The sequence below is a fragment of the Citrus sinensis genome, chromosome 3, assembly GCF_022201045.2.
Source record: "Citrus sinensis cultivar Valencia sweet orange chromosome 3, DVS_A1.0, whole genome shotgun sequence".
NCBI classification, from domain to species: domain Eukaryota; kingdom Viridiplantae; phylum Streptophyta; class Magnoliopsida; order Sapindales; family Rutaceae; genus Citrus; species Citrus sinensis.
In genome coordinates this window covers 11,293,771-11,317,918 of record NC_068558.1, presented here as the reverse complement: position 1 = coordinate 11,317,918, position 24,148 = coordinate 11,293,771, and the positions used below count along the sequence as shown (strand labels likewise).

The window sequence follows — 24,148 nt, the reverse complement described above, 5'->3', positions numbered from 1 at the left end:
TTTGATAGGGCTTTAATAGTGTTAACGGAACCAAAAGGCATTGGAGACATAGCCAACCAATCATTCACTCACACATCATTTTGGGTACATCTTCGTAATATGCCGATTACATGGATGCACAGAGATATGGTCCAAGAACTGGGAGAGTATATTGGTTCGGTGGAAGAAGTAGATACAGATGAAGAGGGGAACTGTATTGGGGAGATGGTAAGGCTTCGAATTTCGGTGGACATCACTAAACCACTTCAGAAAATCCTGGAAGTGGAAACAAAAGATGAAGGCAACATCCCAATCCCAATTCTGTATGAAAGGCTACCAGATTTTTGTTTTTGTTGTGGGCTTATAGGGCATCAATATAAGGAATGCATAGAGTATAAAGGGCAACCCAAGGAAGACCTCCCTTACGACTAATAGATGAAAGCTGCAACACGAGCTGAAAAAATAAAGCAGAATCGTCGAGATAGATGGCATCGAGAACAAAACCACGTCAAGAAGGGAAATGGTGCTTCAGATACCCAAAGTCAACAGAAAATGCAAAATAGTCAACAACACCCGGGAACTGAAAATGGATCTGAATCTGAATCCAATCTTCTCAAAGCGGGTGAACCTTTAGACCCAACAGTCTATAGAAAAAATGACAGAGTAGATGGAGAACATTTAATTCCAGAAACTGGGAATTCGAGGAGACAACTCAAGCTAGCTATAGAAGTTACAGAAGCTGACACAGCAGAGCAAGACGGGAAATTAATCACAAAAGAAAGAAAAGAAAAAGAGCGGGAAAAAGAAGTCAAAAACTCAACCAAAGAGTACAACATAGGCCAAATAAGCTCTGAAGAGGGAGTGGACAATGGGCCAGTAGCAAGTCAAATGAAGTCCAAACGTAGGAAGTGGAAACTACAGGCTAGGGAAATAAGCAGTACTAGTGGAGCAAAACAGGGACGGGGAGATTCTAAACGGCAGAGAGAAGCAATTTATTGGAGGAGCCCACACCGTAAGAAAAAAAAATTAGCTAGCCCAATGGCAGCAACAACCATACACTTGCACTGTATCTCACCCTCAGCAAAGATCAAATTGAGCTGGGAAAACGCAAACACAAAAAAACAAGATATCAAAACTTTAAAAGACTTATCGGCGGAGGCTGGTGGCCATCCTCGCCGAGAACCATGAGGCTTCTCAGCTGGAATGTCCGGGGAATGGGGAATGACCGGATGTTCTTAGCACTCAAAACCATTCTCCAAATGCACAAACCTCAAGTTGTTTTCTTGTGTGAAACCAAATTGATGTCGGTGCAAATAAGAAAAGTTGGCAAATTATTAAAGTTTGATGGATGCTTTGCAGTTAGCAGTAAAGGGAGAAGCGGGGGAATAGCTCTGAAGTGGAGCTCAGAAATCACAGTCAACATTACCTCTTTTAGCAGCCACCATATAGACGTTGAAGTACAAACTAAGCGAGGGAAATGGGTGAGGTGTACATGAATCTACGGACATCCAGAGCAGATAAAAAAAAGGCATACTTGGACTTTACTCCAAAGGCTTGCATGTTTATCTTCCACTACTTGGCTCTGCTTCGATGATTTTAATGAAATTCTTCACTTGCATGAAAAAAATGGAGGCAATGATAGAGACCCAAATGCTATCAACGAGTTTAGGAAGGCCATTCGGGATTGTAATTTGATTGATATGGGGAGTAATGGTTGTTCTTACACTTGGTGTAATAGGAGATTCGGGTCAAGTTTCATTGAGGAGAAATTAAATAGATTCTTTTGCAGTAAAGACTGGACAAATCATTTCCACGATGCAATGACAACAAATCTTGTAAGCTGGAGCTTCGACCATAATCCCATCTTAATGGAAGTTCAGGAAAGAAGTAATAAGTTGAACTATAAAAGAAGAAATTTTTCGTGAACCTATTACGAAGATATGTGGAGTTCCTACGAAGCATGCAAGGAAATTATCAAAGCGGAGTGGTCTTGCAATGGTAACTGGTCTGGGGATACGGTGGTGCAAATGTTTGCAAAAACAGCAAAAGAGTCCTTAGTTCAGCTAAAACATTGGAGCAGAAAAGAATTCGGTGGCAGGGAAAAGAAGCTTCAAATGCTGATTAATAAGCTTGAAAAGCTAATGGAGGATCAGAAGCAGGAAGACAACGGGGAGGAAATCAAAATGATTAAAAAGCAAATTCACGAATTCTTGCTTGAAGAAGAAATCTATTGGAAGCACCGCTCAAGAGCAGATTGGCTTAAACAAGGAGATAAAAATACCAAGCTCTTTCATTCAAAAGTATCATCAAGGAAACGAAAGAACAAGATGTTGAGTGTTAGAAAATGTATATTTATAAATGAGAAAATCGTCATTTTACATTTCACGTCTTACTAACAACCCTTACTTTTATGTATTTAAGCTTCTTATAATTTAATTATGTGTGTTTTATTTTAATTAAGTATTTTAGGGGTATCATGATCATTTCACAATAAACGAGAGATCAGACGGCAAAACGGACATCACTTTTGAACTCAGGACGGTCGAAAACCTTAGGAGGAGCATAAAAGGAAAAACGGCACTGTTCACATGTACGGTACTATTCACGTGTACGGTACTGTCTACGTTACTGTTCACGACACTGTTCACATAGACGGATCAATGACGGGGCATTGACCGATGATGTGGCATTGACTGATGAGGTGTCACGATCCTATTGGACTAAAATTCTTATGTACTGTTGATGGTGACGTAGCAGCATATCAGTGGACCAAAAATCTCGCATATGGTACATGCATCACACAGGATTATTTTCAACCAAACCGCGTCACTGTTCAACCCGGGTCAAACCGTGTTACTGTTCATCCACATGGTCAAACCGCGTACTGTTGACTGATGACGTGGCGTAATCATGAGCGTCCAAACTATTTTTAATCCGATGGGCACGATTTACTCAATGTATCTATAAAAAAGGGGGCCTCCCCCTCTAATTTGATATCTCTGAATCCATTTTTGGGATCCATTTTCTGTAATTCCTTCTCCATCTTGTATTTTTTATGTATTTTAACAAATTTTTATTTTGCCCCTAGTTCAATTATGAGTAGCTAATTTTCTTTCAAACTTGGGTTGAAGGTGAAGTCTCAACATGTGTCATGGGCTTTATTTGGTAAATTTATTTTCTCTTCCCCTCTAATTTTTGTGGATGTTTTGACTTCTCGTTGACAAATAATAATAGTCTTGTTTAATACCGCCTTGGTTTCATCGGCTCCCTAATACAAAGTTATTATTATTTGGCACGGTAAGCCCTTAGCACCATATTGATTAGAGTGTGGTTCATGAGGTGTGGATTCACCCCTCATGATTTAATTGGCATTAATAAGGAATATTTAGCCCATGGTGCATGTTGATGCGGATCCAGATACCCAAGTACGTCAATTTAATAGATTTCTCCTCAATTTATTATCGCCATTTCAATTCTAATTTTAGGATAATCCAAATCATTTTCACCACAAATCCAACCACCCATTTAGAAAATTAATTCTACACACAATTAAAATTCACCTCCTCGTGGGATCGACACTCGTCACCATTAGTCTATTCTATAATAGATTCGTGCACTTGCGAGTTCAATAAAATTTGCACAACACAAGATATGGGGCATCGAAAATGATCAAGGAAATTGGACTGAAGATGATGAAGAAGTGGAAAGGCAAATTTACAGATACTTCACAAATTTATTTTTTTCCTCGAATCTAACTCAAGATTAATTAGAAGCTGCTTTAAAGGGGTTAAATCCAAAAGTTAGTGTTGCAATGAATGATGAGCTTGATCAACCATTTACAGAGGAGGAGGTAACAGAGGCCTTAGCTCAGATGTGCCCCACCAAAGCCCCGGGACCGGATAGATTACATGTTGTTTTCTTCCAAAGGCATTGGCTGGCAGTCAAAACAGGAGTCGTCAGCACTTGTTTGCATATTCTCAATGAGAAAGGTACAACTGCTCCATTAAATCACACCTACATTGCTCTAATTCCGAAAATAGGAAAGCCTAGAAAAGTTGCTGATTTTAGACCCATTAGTCTATGCAATGTCATTTATAGGATTATTACAAAAGTCATAGCTAATCGGTTGAAACATATTCTTCAGCATGTTATCTCCCCAGCACAAAGTGCTTTTATTCCCAATAGATTAATCACTGACAATATCATTATTGGGTATGAATGTTTTCATAAAATCAGACATAGCAAGGGGAAAATGAATGGGTTAGTGGCATTAAAACTTGATATAAGCAAAGCCTATGATCGGGTGGAGTGGAAATTTTTAGAGAAAACAATGTTGAAACTAAGCTTTTCTAATAAGTGGGTAAAACTGATAATGGGCTGCATAACCACATCATCTTTCTCAGTCCTTATCAATGGTGTGCCGAGGGGTCTAATTCAACCTCAAAGAGGGCTAAGACAAAGGTGCCCTTTCTCCCCATATTTGTTCATATTGTGTGTAGAGGCTTTTTCAAATCAACTGATGCAAGCTGAAAGTCAGAGGCTGATACATGGGCTGAAATTCGGTAACAATATCTCCATTTCCCATCTGTTGTTTACTGATGACAATCTCATTTTTGCAAGAGCTTCAAAGGAGGATTGTATGCATCAAAGGAATTTTTGATTGATATGCTACGGCTTCCGGGCAGATTTTTAATTTCGACAAGTCATCAATGTTTTTCGGCCACAATGTGAAAGATGATCAAATTTCGACCATTAAGAACTTATTCAAGCTCAAGGTGGTTTCAAAGCACGAGAAGTACTTGGGGCTGCTTTCTATGATTGAGAGAAAAAAGAAATATTTCTTCAATGAGATAAAGCTCAAGATCCTGAGCAAAATATCAAGTTGGGAGCATAAATACTTTTCGAGTGGGGGTAAATAAGTGCTCATCAAAGCAATAGCACAAGCAATGCTAGCCTATGCCATGAGTGTCTTCAAATTACCAGTGGGCACTTGTAACGACATCCAAAAAGCAATTGCTAGGTACTGGTGGGGAAGTAAAGAAGACAAGCGAACCATTCACTGGGCTAGTTGGCATAAGTTAAGTCAATCTAAAAGTCGTGGGGGCTTGGGCTTCGGGGACTTCTCTAGTTTCAATCAAGCATTGGTAGCAAAACAAGGCTGGAGGATTATTCAGAATTCCAAATCACTGGTGGCCAAAGTGGTACAAGCCAAATGTTTTAAGTATGGAAAATTCATGGAAGCAACCTTAGGCTCAAATCCTTCTTATGTCTGGAGGAGCAGTTTATGGGGCAAAGAAGCTATCCTCAAAGGCTACAGATAGAGAATTAGTGGGGGTGATCAAGTGTTGATTTACAAAGATAATTGGATTCCTCAACCAATTACTTTTAAACCGATCTCATTACCAACACTCCCAAGTGAAACTACAGTCTCTGAGCTAATTACCAATGACAACCGATGGAAAGAAGCCTTGCTTTATGAACACTTTATGCAGGAAGATGCAGATGCAATTATGAATATTCCCTTACCCAGAAATCACAGCAAAGACCAAGTAATATGGCATTATGACAAGAATGGAGAGTACTCTGTTAAAAGTGGATACCAAATAGCCCCCAAGCTGAAGGTTTCAAATATCCCAAGTAGCTAGGGGTGGCAAAAATACCCGCCCGGTCCGGACCCGGACCACACCCAGGCGTTTTGGGCCGAGTATGAAGCATGGCTGGTCTTGAGCATCATTTGATAAACTCGAAACCCGAATTTTATTAAAAAAATATTATAAAATATATATTATTTTAAATATTTATATTTATTTGACTCATTTATTACACATATATAAAATTTTAAACACTTAAAGTTCATATTTTCATGTCAAATTTCATTAAAATAAATTTAAAACTTATAAAATTACTAAAAAATAAAAAAATATATACACATATAATATTAAAAAATATAAAATTCGGGTACCCGGATTAAAGCCCGGCACAACTCAGTCCGAGCATCTTTGCATTCGGGTCGGGTCCGGTCATTGCGATACCCGGACCCGGCCCGGGGTTTTGCCATCCCTACAAGCAGCTCAGTGAATAGCAGCAACCAGTGGAAAGTCATTTGGACTCTCAACATCCTTGAAAAAATCAAGATCTTTCTATGGAGAGCTTCTCAAAATTTACTTCCAACAGTTGTGAACTTATGGAGGAAAAAGGTGTTGCAAGAACCTTTTTGTCAAATTTGTGGTAACCAATCTGAGAACACTTTTCATGTTTTGATGGAATACAAGGCAGCCAGGAAAGCTTGGAAACACACCAACTTTGCAGGAAGCTTTAAGGATATGGTAGGGCCAGATATGCTTACAGTTTTCCAAGACCTAGAAAAGAAAATGAGCAAAATAGATTTCTAGTTGTTGGCTATCACTTGCTGGACTATTTGGACGGCAAGAAATAAATTCTTATTCGAAGCAAAGAATCCTAGTTATCAAATGTCAGTAGCAAAGGCAGAAGCATTATTAGAAGCTTATCAGAGAGTAAGGTCTTCAGGATTGACTTGTGGAGTTGATAAAGAGAAGAAAACAACCAAAGCTTGGATTCCTCCACCGCAAGATTGGTTCAAGGTGAATGTTGATGCAGCCATAAGCAAGGAAAACATCTATCAAGATTGGGAGCAGTGATTAGAGATGCAATGAGGAATGTCATAGCTGCTGCTGTTAAGACTTCACGATTTCATGGGGATGTATTGTATGCGGAAGCTGAAGCAATAAGATGGGGTTTACAGGCAGCTGTGGATGCAGGTTTATCCTTGTTGATTATTGAAACTGACTCTCAAATGGTGGCTGATTTAATTAACAACAGAAAGGGTAGCAAGAATGAGATTTACTGGGTCATTTAAGAGATTCAAAACAAGCTAAAGGATCTCTGCAATACCAAATGTCATTATACACCAAGATCTTGTAATACGATTCAAGATCTTGTAATACGATTGCCCACTCATTGGCTAGATTAGCCTTTGATCACTTAGGAACTGTTGTTTGGTTAGGTTCTTTTCCAATCGAAATTATGAATGTATTCAACTCTTTTGTTTGAATGAAAGTTAGTATTCCTTCTAAGAAAAAAAAAAACCGTGTCTAGACCATATTGGCAGCACCGAAAAAATCGGTCTTTTTGTTCTATAATTTTCCGATTTGGATATTAATTTTTATTTTATTTCCTTTTTTTTTTTTTTTTTGACTTCCATTATCCCCCAATTCCAAAGCTAACAGGTAAAACTGCACTGTCCAAACAAGTTTTGCTTTAGAGCACAGTACACTACCTACAGTTTCTAACATATACACATTTCATTTCTATTTTCTCATCTACACAGAGTTTTCCGCCGTCTGTCTGTCCGAAAAATGCTGCGTCTCATCGCACATACATGGGGATGATTCAAGTTCAACATTACAAACCATTTCAGCTTTGCTTTCCCCTGAAGCAGAAGCAGAACCCGGCTTTTCGCAGGTCAGCTTTGAAAATTGGTCCTGCGTATGCTCGTCTCCACTGTCTACACTATGCCGTAGGTTCTTGCATTCTGTAAGCTTGTTTGGCATTTCAGCTCCAACTCTGCCATTGCTTTGATCAGATTGAGATTGTTGTAGACCCTCTGAGGCTCCATTCACTGAATCTGCGATAGGCTCTACTTCAGAAGAAGTACCTGGTTCAGTTAATTCGTTGATTCCCAACTCTGCTGATGGATCATTGGAGAAGTTAAGCTTATATTTTGAGAAAATTGAACAATAGAGAAGAAAAATGCATTCTTGTCAAAGAAGAGGCTACCAGATTGTGCGTCTGCTTTTTGATCTCCATACAAGGTCTTTTTAAGAAGTACTGTTCCAGGAAATACCATCAAGTTGACCTTGTTTAGAGTTTTCTTTTCATCTTTATCTACTGGCTTAAAGCCAAAACCCTTGGTCCATGTTTCAACTAAACTGGGAATAGCTGATATGATGAGCTTTTCCACCTTGAAGGATGTTAGCATCTAGAGGCATCATTGAACAGAAAGCAAATATGTAAGTCACAGATATAATTATTGAAATGAAAACGCAATGCAATACAGCCGTACAGTAGAAGAATTTTAGTTGTGATGCTCCTCCAAAGCTCAGTGCTTAGAAAATTCAAAATGGAGCAAAAGACCAAAGATGGCAGTGTAAGATTGGTTCTCTGCTTCTAAAATACTAATATTTTTTCTCAATTAAGAAAGTATTAGGTTATCTATATTGGGAAACAGTTCAAGGAAACATTCTCGATATGGCCCAGTTTTCGGAAGCAAATGATATTCTATGGTGTTCCCAGAACGGTGTTTCATGATCACAAAACCATTGTTTTCAGGTGTTTTTTGCTAATGTGAAAAGGAAAAAGACTGTAATTTTCATGAATTGAGAAGAAAATAAAATTGTTTTATCATTCTTCACAATATGATTTTGAGAAAAAAAGAAAATGGTAGCACATCTTATGCATTTTATGCAAGGCTTTTTGAACTAAATGTCAATATCATATAGCCACTAGAAGGAAGCTATCATTTCAATAAGAAGCAGCCAGAAATTTATCTTGCTGACAGAGTGACACAGCTGAAATGAGTTGAAAAATGAACCAAGGCAATGCAACAAAGAAATTCAAGCAACAAATTCCTTCGAAATCAAGCAAAAAATTCCTTCGAAATCAAGCAACACCACCTATTAAGGGTGAGATAAGCATAAATTGAGGACAATCAAATTTGTTTAGTTTGACAAAAGAATACAGCAAATTACCATATAGACAGAGCATCTAAGCATGGTAATGTAATTATACCTCTTCTATAGCAGCCATAAGGCGTCTGCACATTCCCTTCCGACGGTAGTTGCTGCAGGTAGCAATTAGGGGCATCTCTGCAACTGATTTTCCATGCACTCTATGAACAAATATATTTTTCTTTTAGTTCCAAAATAATGGTAAAAATATAGGGAGAATGGCTTAAATCTAAGGAATTAAAACACCAAAAAGTTCAAAATCTCTTTAAGTCTTTCACAGTAGATTCCCAAAGATTATCCATTTATATATAATATGAATATATATACCCGACAATTGCATGGAAAATGTCCAAGTGGAGCATCTATCAAACTTATATTTCCAGAGTAATTTTATCCTATAATTCAGGAAGCTAACTGCATAGAGCTCACATGCAGCATCCCAAGAGTTAAGGCCTACATAACTTCTTATGTCAAGCCATAAGGAGTGAAGTCAGTGTTTCATTCAGGTCATTGGATCAATGGTTGAGAGTTCAAGGTATTACACACAAGAATTGCACCGAGTGACAACTAATCAAAATGCACCAAGTCATCAAGGAAAATAACGAGTATGAAATGTTTTGGAGACTTTTTTTTATGTTGAACAACTGCATGCAGGAATCAATACTACCTAATTGTGGCAACAGATACTTTCACCGAACGACAACTAATCAAAATGCACTAAGTCATCAAGGAATATAACATGTATGAATTGTTTTGGAGACATGTTTCATTATATGGAACCACTACATGCGAGAATCAACACTACCTGATTGATGCAACAGAGATCAAAACATCATCTTTTTCCAAGACTACTGCATAAAATCCATGAAAGTTTAACCGCGCAAAATCTGACCTGCAGAGAAAGAACAAAAGCAACAAAATAACAAAAAATTTGAATATTTTCTTTTGAGATCAGATTGCACTAAGACAGAAAAGAGGGACGATGTCTCACACCAGGCAAAGAAAGCATGTAACATTACACAAGGCATAACTAATCTCATATCAGTGCTAACAACAACTTTAAGTACCAGGAACACTGACTTTTACCTTTCCTAAGTAGCCTATTATGTATAATGTAACCAAAGTCTTGCCTTTCTGCACCAACGTATGGATCAAGCAAGGTTTTTGGTTTAAGGAATCAATTCCAGACATCAGCAAACTATAAGATGTCCCATACAAAGAGGTATGAGATTTGAGATAATGCCAGATTTGAGATAATGTCAAATCTGCAGGACTATACCCAATTACCTACGCAATGTATTTGGTACAATGTGCAATAATCATTTGTCTGATTGCCAATTGAAATCTGCCATAAATAAAAGACCACAAACAAAAGAACCAAAGCATGGCTTTTCCAAGTTCAAGGCTCTGTAGTTAGTTTTCTAGCAATAATTAAGTAATAGATAAAGTACCATAACTGTATTTATGAACAAAACTTAGAAGAGAAAAATTTATAAACAGAGAAGGGTTAGCTGAGCTTCAGAAAACAAAATATCCACAGCTCATAAAGGTCTCCAAAAATGCAAAGTTGAACAACATTCTGCAGTTACACCCTGTTTGACCTGCACCACTAACTCCACACCTACAGAGCAAAGGAGCTAGGCAAATGCACCAAATCAGTTCAGGAAATTAGACTTCTTTGCTTCTTGCCATTGCTAGCTAATAAAAGGAGAGGTATTGTCTTCTATGGAAGTATCTTTACGGTCTCTCCCTCGACAAATTTAAGACCCATAAAAGAACCCAACCTAAAGGCCCTTGCTCTACACGCTAATATAATAAAACAAAATTATTAGTGCAACAATTTACTAATCTGCATAGCCTAATACAACATGTGGTTCCTTCAATAGGCCCTTCCACAATAATAATGATAATTACACCAGCAGCAGCAGCAAAACAATAAGTGAAGCACCTACCTCCAGTTATACAAGAGATGGGGTATCATATCTATTCCTGTTCTTGGGTCTACCATGGACAGAAAGCATTCCTCCATAATTGTGAGAGCAACAGCTAACTTTGAGTTGCACTCAGCCTTTAGGGCAAACCGCTGAGCAGAATGAACCTTTTGGTCTTCATGAATGCATCTAAGGAGTGTCCAAGAAAAGCCATCAGCAGCATGGTTAATGATCCCAATATGAGAATGAAGACCGGAATAAACCTGTTGTAGATACCAGAAATGCAAGTATTTGAATCACAATTAAAAGGTTGATAAGCAATAATATTTGTCATTTGAACGAAAAATAAGAAGATAGATAAAATAACATAATTATCAACAATTCTGATGAAACAAAAGAAGAAACACCACAGACAGGGATTGATTCCAGAAGTTTTGCAAGACTTTCAGTTGTTACTTCCTTGAGGGATGTATTAGTATGCTAATGTCCATTCATTTTCTTTTCCATCATGTTGAGTGCCAGTTTGGCAATTTAGTTAGACTGACAAAATAGGGCCATGCTTTTTTGACTCTTCTGATAGTTAGAAGGCTACTACAGTTAGTTATATCGGTCTTTTTGTTTTACCATTAGCTAGTTAGTTATATGGATCTTTTTGTTTTACCATTAGCTTCTTAGCTCTAGGCAGACTAGCTACAGAAATCTCTTATCAAAAGTTAATGAAGGAAAATTGAGAACCAGTAGCTGTGTTCGATGTCTGATGCTACCATTCTCTAGGCAGTGACGTTCAAGAACCTTGGTTCTATTGCCCAAAAGTTTTTCAGGTGTTAGTTAGGTGATCTCTTCTTCAATCTCCATTAAATTCTCCACTTTAGGTTTTTATATGTTTAAAGTTTCTATATAAAATCTGATTTCGAAGCTATTTTCTGCTTCAGACCATGATCTAGTGTATCCTAAAATAGAAGAGTAAGAGAGGGCAAAAGATCAAATGTAATGCACTAAGCTACTAATTAACTAAACACACAAACCTCATAATACAAACCAAACTTACTTCACATCTAAACAGCAATTTATTTACTGCTCGAGGAAGTATTAGCAACAATCCGTAGAAGTAATTAAGTCACCTAAAACATTTACACAAATTTTTCCTTCTTTCTTCTCCTTTTTTCTTTTTTTTTTTTCCAGGGAAAGAAACAAAGAGAAATTTTATTAGCACATAAGATTGAAAGCATTTTCATAATTATTCATCATTAAATTTGAAGGCTATGGACTTCTTGCAGAATTGTGTTAAGAGAGGTATATGGGCAAATGTAACCATATGTTAAAACCTAACAATCAAAGAGCGACCATGATATATGGTAAAACGCAAGGAATTGAGTTATAGGGAATTTGTAAGCAAAAGAAATCAAGGAGAACAGAGTTTTTACAAAAAACCTACTGTTGAAAGAGTTTTTCAAAACTGGTGCGCCTAATAGTTTCAGAAAAAGTATTGAATTCTTCATCAATATCTTCTGTAGTGGTCTCCTTCGCTAGATATTGAAGACAGACAATGAAAGGAAGGATTTCGAATCCCACCTCTAGAATGTTGATATAAAAGTTTCTACAGTAAGGAAAGTTCTAAAATACAAGTCTGTTTCAGTGAATCTAAGCACGTGGAAAGCATTACAACAGTTGCAACCACTGTGGAAAAATCTCAAAATAATGTAGAAGCAATCTAAATGCATAGGAACACACAGCATCTGTTTATTCCACCTCTAATACGTTGAAATGCATCGATCTCTTGGCAGACAGTGACCAAGAAATATTTCCCCAGACCCACACAATTAAAAGGTACTTCCAGCCTTGTATCAGAATGAGAATCAAAATCTTTACATTTGCCCAGATCTATATCCCCTTGGTTTGATATTAAAGACACAAAAGGCAGGACAAGACTGGGCTTCACTCGGTGATTGCTTAGAGCAGACCTATTCTGTATTATTGGTATTGTAATGCAAATATCTCTAAAAAAGGTCACAGCTATTGAAGCTATCAGGAGTAAACAGCTATCAGCATGGCTATTGCAACTTAAGTACTGGGCAATGGATTGTGCAGATTTAAGGCTGAAGTCATTGTTTTACCTCATATAGAAATACAAGGCATATTCACTGGCATTGTTGTGCCAGATGAGGAGCAGAGATATCCCATAACCAGCCTCATTCAGTCACAACACAGCTAGGATTTCATAGGATATGCAGATCAGAAACAGGAATTCAGAGTTTCTAAGAATGACCTGCTGGATAATTATTTTCCTTTTCTTTTTCGAGGAAAAGAAAAATACCCTCTGCTCCAACCAGCTCCAATTGTTTCATTTGTAGGTGATAAAAGGTCAGGGGAGATTATCAGTTTTCTCAAGAAAAGTTTGGCAAAGCACTGACCCTCCCCTGCCCCAGCTTGTTGCCAACCTATGCATGAACAGATACTCATTCAAACAAAATGCAAGAAAAAATATGACAAACACTCATGCACCAAAAGCTGTACCCTGAAAGCCTAAAAGGACTTGATTGCCATATTCAAGAGATACTCATGAGAAAGAATTAGAATGATTGACAATCAAGCAAACGTACCTCCTGACAGCTTTGATTGCAAAACCAAGCTTCAGCAACCGCTCCTTTGCTCATATCTTTCAAGCATTCGCCATGATCTGTTTACAAGCATTTTTAATTAACACTGTCAGGTACTTAGAAACTAATAGCCAAGAAAAGCTTCGTGGGGAAAAGTGAAAATGATAGGATATCCAACCAACTCAGAATCACATTGGGTTATTATGTACTACTAAGAAGAAACATATCGGGCAAATGATCATATACTACCTCCCGTCAGGGATAATGCATTCAACCTTATTTATTTCAATACCTGGAACCCAATTGGCTCATTTTTGGCTGCTTAGAAAATGTTCAAATGAAACTGCATTATCCCTGACAAAGGGGTCTAAAATATTTATATATGCAATTACAATTATTATATCTAGTTGGTTTCCTGCAGAAAATCGCCTAAAATTTTTCATGAATTGCTAGCTCTCCCATTATAATTTAAGTAGAAAGAAGCAAATTTGGTTTCATAAACCTATTTCGTTTTTTACTGTTTCCTTCTTGGCTAATGAACGGCAAGACCTGAATATGCGAATTAAAGCTGTTATTGATTTGATTTCTCTGAAATTTGACTTGCTAAGATATACAGTAGTAGCCAAACTCTTTACAGTTTTCATTCCCTACTTTCTCATGGTATGAATTAGATTCACTTTTAGCATCTATTATTATCAATCTTTTAGCATTTATTATTACATTCACTTTTAGCATTTATTATTATCTATCTTTGCCAAAATATTACTAGGTCTTCCCTAGATCAAAATCCTGATATCGTCCTTGCTACATTCTACAGTCTAAATGATATGCTGAGTAGAAACATTAACTAAAACTCAAATCCAAATCACAGCTTCACTTATCTACAGAAAAATTTTTAGCTGCCACATTTTTAGAAACATATTACACAAGAAACAGAAATAAATGTAAGAAAAAGAGTGAGTAAATTGTATTCTAAACAAAAACTATAAGGTATTTGCTAGTTTTACATTTAAAATTTAATATTCAAGTCCAATTTTAACCAGCTTACATCTTTCATTCACAGCAGTGATATTCAAGCTCTCCACTAGATATGGAAACAATTTTAGCTATGCAAAATAATCAAACCAAAAATGAGGAACAGAAATATTACATTTATGCTCGCATTGAGAACATTTTAAAGCATCAAAGGAACTTGAAGCCTCTTTTTCATTAACCAAATCCCCGCATATCCAACAGGTGCAGTTTGAGCAAAACCAACTGCCAGTGGGAAGATCCTGAAGTATAATAATTAATAGAAAAAGGACAGAATGGAGTTTAGTCCTGGCATCCAAAGCATGTAAAGAATCTAATGTTAATAAAATCATATTGTGAATAGATCCATGAAAGTAACAATAGTGAAAAGAAAGATGATTTTTCAATAAAGTACTATAAAAACAAAAGAAAAGACTGCAACTTCAATTTAAAATAAATTCATCCTCTAGAATGCCATGAGGACAATTTGCACAGGCATTTAAATCATAGTGTGAGTTTTACACATTGTGGAGCAAAAAATAAATAATCATCACACGTTAGTGAAAACAACTTAATAATCTCTAAGCACTTAATTAGACGCATATCAACTAGATTTCAGCAATATGGAGTAGAGAAGATAAGGCAGTAAAGACTGCCAACATATGAGCAAAGAACAAACCTGGATGGACAAGCAAGCCTGATGAAAAGCAGAAGGGCAGTTATCGCAACATATCAACTCACCCCCATCACCACAAATTCCACAAGAATCATCATTTTTATCATCTTCATCAGTTTCCACAGTTCCAGCTCTAGTTGCACTCTTCCTGCTTTTATATTCATCTGACCATGCTTGCAGCTGACATAAAGTAAAGGGCTTACCAGATTCCATGACAAGATTTAAACAGGGCCGGTTTGGCTTGAAGCCAGCATGAATCTTGAACTGAGAAACTGAGAACACTAGATTGCAGCACTTGCAGATAATTCCATTATTGGTTACTAGACCATCTTTTATCACGGCATCATCCTTTGGGTTCCGATACTGGATCACATCATTCAGAGATATGATACCAGCAATGATCAACCAGGACAAAACAGTTCTTGTCCCTTCCACGAACCACGTGCCATTCTTAATTAGCTCACCCCCCTTAACCATTGTTTGGGGAAGCAACCTGCAGCCTCCCTTTCGGTTCTTGGGATTCACCCTTGCTCTTAATTTGCGGGACTTTACTTTAGAATTAGATTTGGTGGTCTTTGGGCTGTAATCTTTGTTCTTTAAAATAGCTGAAACCAGCAAGTCATCATCTTTGATTCTGCATGTAACTGGTCTCTTTCGTCTATTTTTAGATCCATCACAATCATGATGAGTCTTCTCAAACTTTGAGCCTCTTTTTGCAATCTGAAGGTGGCAAGAGCCAAGAGAAGAGGGTGTTTTCTGACTTCCTTGAACTGCTGCATTCGCAAGAAACTGCTTCTGAGCTTCTTTTGGCTCTAACTGAACACCACTTGCATCAGCATCCTGCACCTCAGTCTTAATATCCAAAGTCAAACTCTGAATGTCACTATGACTGAGTGTGCTCAATCTCATTTCAGATATCTTTCTGGACTTCCTGCGTGTCTTCTTTTTCAGTCTAACATCTGCAGCAGAATAATCATCCTCTGCATTGATCCCTGAAGCCTTAATGCATTTCCTGCCCTCATCCGCACTTTGCCCAGACTGCTCTGTGACCCCTGAAGATACAACTTCATGTACAGAGGGATCAAACTGAGGGCAAGCTCTATTCACGTCGTCACAATTAACCACACCATTGTGTCTGCACTTTGGATGGTCAACCAGAGATCCAAGCAAACGATTTTCCTCATTTTCAGTAATTTGGTCTTCATATCTTTTTTCCTTTTCATTCCAAGACTGCATTGATATGTCTCCCAAATCTTCCTTAGGTGCTTCCACAGCATGCACAGAAGTTTCCTTATCAAAGCTTGGGAAATTCCGGTTGCTGTCTTGATGAGCGGAAGCAGATTCAGACCCTTGAGGCAAATTGCTAAAATCTCTAGGAGCAGCAGGAACACCATGTGGGCAACCACCTATCTGGACACAATTACTGTCTGACACACAAGGAGGTAAAGAAGTGAGAGCACTGCTTTGTTTGTTCCCAGAGATTCCAAAACACTCACTTCTTGTTGCATTGGTAGTATCTACCCCATACATGCCAACTTTATCAGCTGTACAAATAGATAAACCTGTTAGACACTTAGTTGCACTGTCATTTGTCTGTTTACCACTTTTTGAGAAACTCTGATTGCCGGATTGCCCATCACAGGAATGGTAGCTGCCTTCAGAGACTGTGAGAGCACTTTTAGTGCCCAGAGTAGCATCATCAAAATGAACCGGCAAATCTCTCTGGAAACAGTGGGTTTCAAAACTACTCACATTTTCCAAGGCCAAAATAGGATCACTTTTTTCCCTTTTGTCAACTATAAAACTTCTTGCTGCTTTAACCACATCTCCCTTCCTCAGTGAACCAATCTTTCTGTCAATAAATATAACTAAGACAAAGGGATCTAAAAGACACCATTGACAAGCCAATTCATTAGCAAGATTTGACTTACACATTACTTTCTCCATGTTTATCAAAGTATCAAACAGATCAGTATGGAAGTGATTAATGTCAGTCCATTCCTTACAGTCATCTGCCGGTGCCGGCACCACATTAGATCCATCGGCAAGTAAATTTTCGCCACAAACTCTCCAAACCTTGGGAAATTCACGAAACAACCTACCCTCAGGTGATCTATAAATTGTATCCATATATTTCCTACTAGGTCTTTTACGCCTCCCAACAGCCCAGCCTGCTGCTGTGAGCAAGTTAAAAATATGATTTTGAAGAAGAGATCGAGGATCCGTCTTGGCATCCAGCTTGAAAGAAATATTAGATGCATCCAGCCCAACTGAAATGGATCTATCCACTGTCTCCGCAGCACATTGAGCAAATCCAGATTTCTCAGCAACAGTAACAGATGGACTTGCAACTGTAAGCCTGGTGGCAGAACTCTCCTGGGAAATAGGAGAAGCAATAGCTTTACCTAAAATCGCCTCCTTCCCATCATGTCCATCCAATCTCGGCAAACTTTGCTTTATAACATCCATGTCATCCACAGCACTATTGTCCACATTTTGCTTTAACAGATAGCGACCAGATGTAATGCCCTGATTGGACGATTCAACTAAATGAAGCGCAACAGTACGAAAAACAGAGTCTGTGGATGGACATGATGTACCAGCAACAGTTCCTTTCAATATATCTGTCGAGGTCAAAACCTGCCCGGATTTAGGTTTGATATAAGTAAGGTTGTCAACTGAAAACTTCATCCGCTTAGCATTCAAACTCTCATCATTCCCACCTTCCAATGAGGATCTTTCTGGATAACATCTTGATCCACAAGCACCCCCAGAATTCTCAGTTGCATTATGAGAATCCTCGACATTTAGATTTTTAGAAGAAGCTTGACTTGTTATCGATGAGTTGTCACTGTTTGAACATAACAGTATATCAGAGATCTTACTGTCATCATGTTCAAAGTTAATGACTCCAGTAACAAGACACCTCTTACTTGTGCCACCTGGATCGTTTCTGAAGAAGACCTCTGAGAAAATTTGGTGCTCATCGCGAGACCCCTCAAAATCATCATCACACACGTCCTCAATAACTGCATTGAAGGACATATCCATCAACTGATAGCAATCCCACTAGCACTACAATGTATAACCTTGATCTGCAAATAACTTTCGCCAAGTTAAAGGGATCCACCGGTTAAATCTAATCTGCCTTCAATTTGGAGCAAGTGCAAGTACCAAAGTAGTTCAAGACATTTTAAGCGAACAATCTTTTTCCATTTAAACCATCAAATGGATGCTTTAACTGCTGCAAAGGAAGGAGGAAAACATTGAAGAAGGTGCACATATCACATCCTGTAATATCAAGTAGACTATAAAGCCTGTAATCATAGGATTGAATAGACTATAAAGTCTTAAGCTAGTTACTAATATCTTAACAACATTGAAGGAAAACATTAAAATTAAAAGCTGCAAATATAGTAAGGATCTCAATAGGCCTTTTATAATTCAGTTTAGGAAACAACAACCAGTAATTAGTTATTGGTAATTTCATTTAATGCAACAACCAGTGATTAGAGAGAGAGTTTCATGGGATCAAAAACAGAGTTTCTCAGCAAGTGCACTTCGTTATAACCAAATACAACGAGAATAACGCATCTATTTGTCTTTGATTTGAAAGTAATGCTGCGAATACAAGGCATCCATGGTATCTCCAGGAACATTTTAGTATATGGGTTAGAGGCCTAAAACAAATTGACAAAACTAAATACTTTAGGTAGGATGCATGGTTTTCCACACACACTATGCTCATCTTTTTTAATAATATGTGGAGATGATCTAATTAAGGAAATAAGTGTATAAGTTGACCTAAGTTTTGAAATCCGTTTTCAAAAAATGTATTAGCAATGATGCACTGAAAAGATATCCTCAAACTCCAATTCCTATCCAAAAGCTTTCTAAGCAACCCTATAAATCAAGACCCATGAATTACAATTGATTTGCAAGTGTACTAGGATTCATACTATCACGAGTAGAGCAATATTAAACACATCTCACCAGCACATCAGACCATCACACAATCTAAGATTTTAAATATAAGATCATTCAGCTGTAACAGGTGGATTTCCATATACGTTGGCATAAAAGCCGAATAAATTACAAATAAGCATTAAACATTATTTCTTTAGTTTGTCAACTGTCCTAATTGATCAATGCACTAATTAACAACGAAGTGAATGCAGATCTGGCGTTGGAAGATGCAAACTGAACAACAAGGCTATGGCCAGTCATAGTTAATTGACTGTTATGCTCATCAAGAGGCCTAACCTTTGCATTTGGTTTGAGAAACAACCTCATGCAGCAAACTATTATGCGCAGACAACGGGCGTTACTGCAGCACCATCCGAAAACAAAAATGCATCTTCTCTACCTCACTCAGTCACTCAATATCTGCATCCGCAGTGTCTTCTGAGCTTCACCTACTGATCTCCACGCATTATCTGTCCACTGGTTGAGAAAAAGGAAAGACCTCAGAAGACTGACACTAATATTTTCTTCAAATAAAGTGGAGCTTAATTCTTAGTGAGTGGAAGTGAATATACCTAAAAAAAACAGCTCTTTCACAATTAACCAAGAATACTAGGTATTACTCAATATGCATCATTCATACAATTTATTTATTTTCCTTCCCCATGCAAGTAATATCTGTCAGCCCTAGGGGAACTAGTTGATGGAAAAAAATATCATGTTGCTAATTAGGAAAGAGGAAGCTACTTCTTAAGCATTTCTTTTGCTTTAAAATTGGGACTTAATCAGACATGGTAATCACACAAACAGACCCCACAGCGTGTTAAAATATGGCACTGCGTGGCTGCAAACATAGAATGCAATTTTAGAAATTTGCATTGAAAAGATGCTGAAGGGGGTCATAAAACAGATAATTTGGGTTCACTGCTCTTAGACTAATATCTGCAACTGTATCCAATAGTACTGATAATCAATATAAATTTCTCAAACGAGGTGTGGCTACACTTCATTGGTTCAGTTGTATATCTCACAGGATGCAACAAAACATGTGCCATGTGACTCTTGATCTTACTGAAAGTAAATGTAGGAAATACAAGCATTTCAAAATCACTATTTCCAAAGAATTTGGCAAATTAACACATGTTAAGCCACAATAACTAGCTATCTTAATTTGAAATATTAAATACGAAGTATACGCAACCTTTCTCCTTAAGATACACACACACATAGACACTATTGAACCATCTTCTATTGTTATCTTGTGCTTGAACTGCAACATATAAAAAGACAAAATTATTCTATTTGAATTATAAGATTATGGATGCAGGATTTTATGAGTTTATAGGATAAATATAATGCTGACCTAATTTTCTTGTGCATTGAAAAAATGTGGCATTATATAATTCCTTTAGCTGTTTCCTTTACGAGTAACAAATTTATTAGAAGCACAAAATTGTACTGTTGTAGCGCACAATAGAATGCATACAATAGAGAATTAAAGAGAAACACTGAAAGCTAGAAATGAAAAACAACACTACGCAAAAAGTACATGTGTACACACACACACTCTTAAGCTTTTTTATTTGCCACCATTGTGACAACCAAGCAACATGACCGTAGTCGTAAAACTCAACATTAAATGAAGATAACTTAATGAATGAATATCAAAATCCAATGAAAATTAAACAGTAAAGCGAGTGAATATAAATTTTAAGAAAAATGAAAATAGTTAACCAACAGACTTATCTTATTTTAGAAAACCGCATTTTCACAGTTTAGGCAACCAAGTATGATCCCTACGTAAATGGTTCAATCTAATATAAAGCAACCAGCTCACCAGATTCCGTTTCTATATCAGTTTCCTAGTTGTCATGCCATAACTATGCTCTAATGGAACAATGGACTTAAAGCTCATCAGTATAGAAATACTTTAAAAGTTTCGGGAAGGCTTAGACCCTCTACGTTAACAGCCCATGCAAAAGAGACAAAATCGGAAAATGTCTATTATGAACTATTCTTCTACAAATTGCATGCACGATAGAGTAGACCACAAGAAGCCCTCCTCAGCTGACATACCCTGCTTTAAAACACTACGTTGCCTCAGTATGAAAATCCACAAAAAAAAAAAAAGTTTAATATATGAGAAATAACGGGGAAAACAGCATTTCTCAGCGATTCAAAATGCATCATGCACAAAAAATTAGACTTAGAAACCCTCTCCGGCTTGCACGAAGCATGCAACTCTCTGGCATGGCTTTCTCTACAACACAGAACCCTCACTGCTTTATACAGCATCCAAACAAATATAAATGAATATCTATCTAATACATAGAAGTAAATGCAAATGTACCAAATGAAGAAATTCTGAATGCATGATCCAACAGCAACATTCAAAAAAAAAAAAAAAGAAAAGAAAAGAAAAATTGTTAAACCCAGTAGCATAAACTTTTAATCTGGGAATCTATCAATTAACAGTTACAAGAGTGTTTGCAGATTAAACAGCAATCAGAAATGTTGAAACATAAACATACCCACAAATTCTCCACAAACAAACAGCACAAACCGTCCAGGCATTGAATCAAAAGAGCATGAAATCACAAAAACAACAACCGAATTACCCAAAGAAACAAAAACAAAAAAATAAAAACAAAAAAAACCACCCACTAACATATCACAGCAATTCATCAAACCCGTTTCCAAAACATGCATGATAAAATCAAAAAACCAAAAACAATACCAACCCAGAAACAAGAATTTCACACAGATCAAAACCCACATAACCAAATCCAAAATATCACGTATAAAATAAAAAATTCAACATTAAAATTGCCAAAATTACACCAAGAAGAAAAAAAAATCCATCAAATGAGCTCACCGTTGCAATGCACGTTGATTACAACATGCAAAACAGTATCAGTGAGAAAATGCCAATTGAATTAGGGTTTGAAAAGCTTAATGGGGTCGGTTTCAAAGAGAGAAAGATAAAGAGAGATAGCAGGAAATGGGTTTTCCTTTTTTTTATTTATATATATATATTCTCTTGCTTCTTTGGCCTTTATCAGCTGAAAAACTGAGCAAAAGACCAAAGCCCCACCAGTAAGCAAAAGGGCAGGGTGGCTTCGTAAAACCCGAATTTTGCTCCCAGGTATTCCAGATGTCATGTACCTGTCTTTCTCTCTCACTCTCTCTCTCTCTCATCTTTCATGCGAGTGTGTGTGTGCGCGCATATGCTGTTGTAAACTTATAATAATAATAATATGTCATGTACATTTCACAAATTCTCTCTCTTCTCTCACTCTGGTTTAGTTAATATTGTCTCTTTCTGATCCTCTTTGACTGCTTGTGTTTGTTTGTGTTCACACTCTATATCCACTTTCGCATAAACCCCTCAGAGCTGAAATGGGGTTTTTCATTTATTAATTTGTTTGTATTATATATTAGATTTCGCAGTGAGATTAAATTTCTTACTCATGTTATTTACACACAATTAGGTAAGATTATGCCGTGTGCGTTCATTCTACACAATCTTTTTCTTTTGTGTGTAGAACAAATTAAATTTCTTAATTTGTTGTATTACATGCACCCTCACTAGCGTAAAGATGATTTTTAGTTTCCTTCTTTTGTTAGTATTTTGTCTGTGAAAGATTATTTGTAAACCTTTTATTAAACAATAAATGAAACAATACAGTTTATAAATGCTACAGGGTCGATATAGTAAGTAAAATCATACCAAAAGAAAAAAAAAAGATACGTCTCGAAATAAAATAACGTAGGGATTTATAAGTCTTTGAATGCCCTACGAGAAGATTTTAATGGAACTTATTATAGTTTTATTTGAATTTATCTTTTTTTACAGTTCTTTTAGGTAGTTGAATTTACACATATGAGTTTTTCAAGATGTAATTAATCCATTCCATTTTTCTTTCTTTTTGTCTTTCCTTTATTATAATTTTTTTTTTACAACAAAAGAGCATTTCTTTAACAAAAAAAAAGAAAAAGAAAATTAACACTCTTTTCTCTTTCATATTGTATTATTTTAATATATTGTTAGACTGCTTATAATAGAGTCACATAGAAAGAATGCATACAAGACGGCAAGCCATGGAAAGATGGAGGGAGAATTTTAATGCAAAGAAACAAGAAAAGAGCATTAATGGTTGCTCAATCTTATATTAGAAAAAGGAAATATTCGTTTAAGGAGATGTTTAATCTTTTGTCTAAGTCAATAAAGTACATTAAATTATGTCAATGTGATGCGTCGAAAGTAACAATTTAATATATTTCGTTTAACTCTTTAAAAGTGTTAAGTTACGGAATCAATGGACAACGGCTATTTAAACAGGATTTAATGCATTATCAATAACTCATATTTGCATCAACGGCTTTTATTAGTTTATTTACTCGTCAACAAATTATTGTAACTGCACAAAACAGTATAACACATTGTATAATACGGATGGCAAAAATCCTAACGGGGACGGAGGAATTTTTTCTATTCGAGGAGTGTACGAGGATAATTTTATACTTAATTTCTTATTCGAGAAAGAGACGGGATGATTTCTTACCCATGTTTTTATTCAGGGAAGGGACGGGGATGAGGTGGAATCCCCATCCCTTACCCATTTCCTCATATTAATTTTTTATTTTGATTTTATTTTTTAGAATTATTAATAAATGAATAATAAAATTTAAATTATAAAATGTTAAATATTAGTATAAATAACAAATATCAAAATATTTATACGCATTTACTATAAAAATTTCAAGCCTGGTTAACTAGTTATAGTCCTAAATTACTATTTGACCATACCTTATTTCAAAGGCTTTGGCCCAAAACTATTTTAAATTATGAGTCATATTGTTTATATTATTTTTATTGTTTTAGATTTGAAACTTGATGCTATCTCTCAATTTCCAACATTCCTCGAGGAAGAATAGAATGAGTATGAGATACAAGAGTAAATACTTTTATTAAAAATATTAATTTCATTATCTATACCCATTTCATTTATTTCATTATTGATATAAGAGTAATTTATTATTATTATAGGATTATGAAGGTTGAGGAAGATAATCATTCTAATTATTTGTATTTTGTAGTGTAATGAATTAATGTTAATAAAAAATATATTGTTAAACCTTACCTTTGTTTAAATTTTTATTTTAATATGATTAAATCAAGTTCATAAATAAAAAAATGTATCAGTTATTCTGATATCTTGTTAGCAGAATCGAGGCATAAGA

General features: G+C 36.4%; 1 protein-coding gene across 9 annotated transcripts; it reads right to left on the bottom strand.

Moving 5' to 3' along the window:
* Positions 1-7,147: 7,147 nt before the first annotated feature.
* LOC102626084 (increased DNA methylation 1) lies at positions 7,148-22,284 on the bottom strand. Of its 9 annotated transcripts, none has more exons than XM_052437632.1 (12): positions 21,780-22,284; positions 20,268-20,323; positions 20,106-20,174; positions 19,205-19,384; positions 14,945-18,232; positions 14,405-14,528; positions 13,258-13,334; positions 10,679-10,920; positions 9,532-9,618; positions 8,788-8,887; positions 7,777-7,978; positions 7,148-7,687 (listed from the first exon to the last, which is right to left on the bottom strand). In XM_052437632.1, the coding sequence occupies exons 5-12, from the start codon at positions 17,990-17,992 to the stop codon at positions 7,320-7,322; spliced, it is 4,248 nt and encodes a 1,415-aa protein (XP_052293592.1). In that variant the 5' UTR covers positions 17,993-18,232; positions 19,205-19,384; positions 20,106-20,174; positions 20,268-20,323; positions 21,780-22,284; the 3' UTR covers positions 7,148-7,319. The 9 variants fall into 9 exon arrangements, with proteins under 9 accessions (XP_052293592.1, XP_052293593.1, XP_052293594.1 ...); XM_052437633.1 differs by having other exon boundaries at positions 20,268-20,316; XM_052437634.1 differs by lacking the exon at positions 20,268-20,323.
* Positions 22,285-24,148: the final 1,864 nt, after the last annotated feature.

Bases quoted from the DNA above. Each gene is read 5' to 3' on its own strand.
- LOC102626084 (XM_052437632.1), bottom strand. From the start codon at position 17,992: ATGGATATGTCCTTCAATGCAGTTATTGAGGACGTGTGTGATGATGAT. The intron at 13,335-14,404 runs GTAATATTTCTG...GCTTGTAAACAG, and splicing joins TTCTCAATGCGAGCATAAAT to ATCATGGCGAATGCTTGAAA. The intron at 10,921-13,257 runs GTACGTTTGCTT...TATCTACAACAG, and splicing joins GCAATCAAAGCTGTCAGGAG to GTTTATTCCGGTCTTCATTC.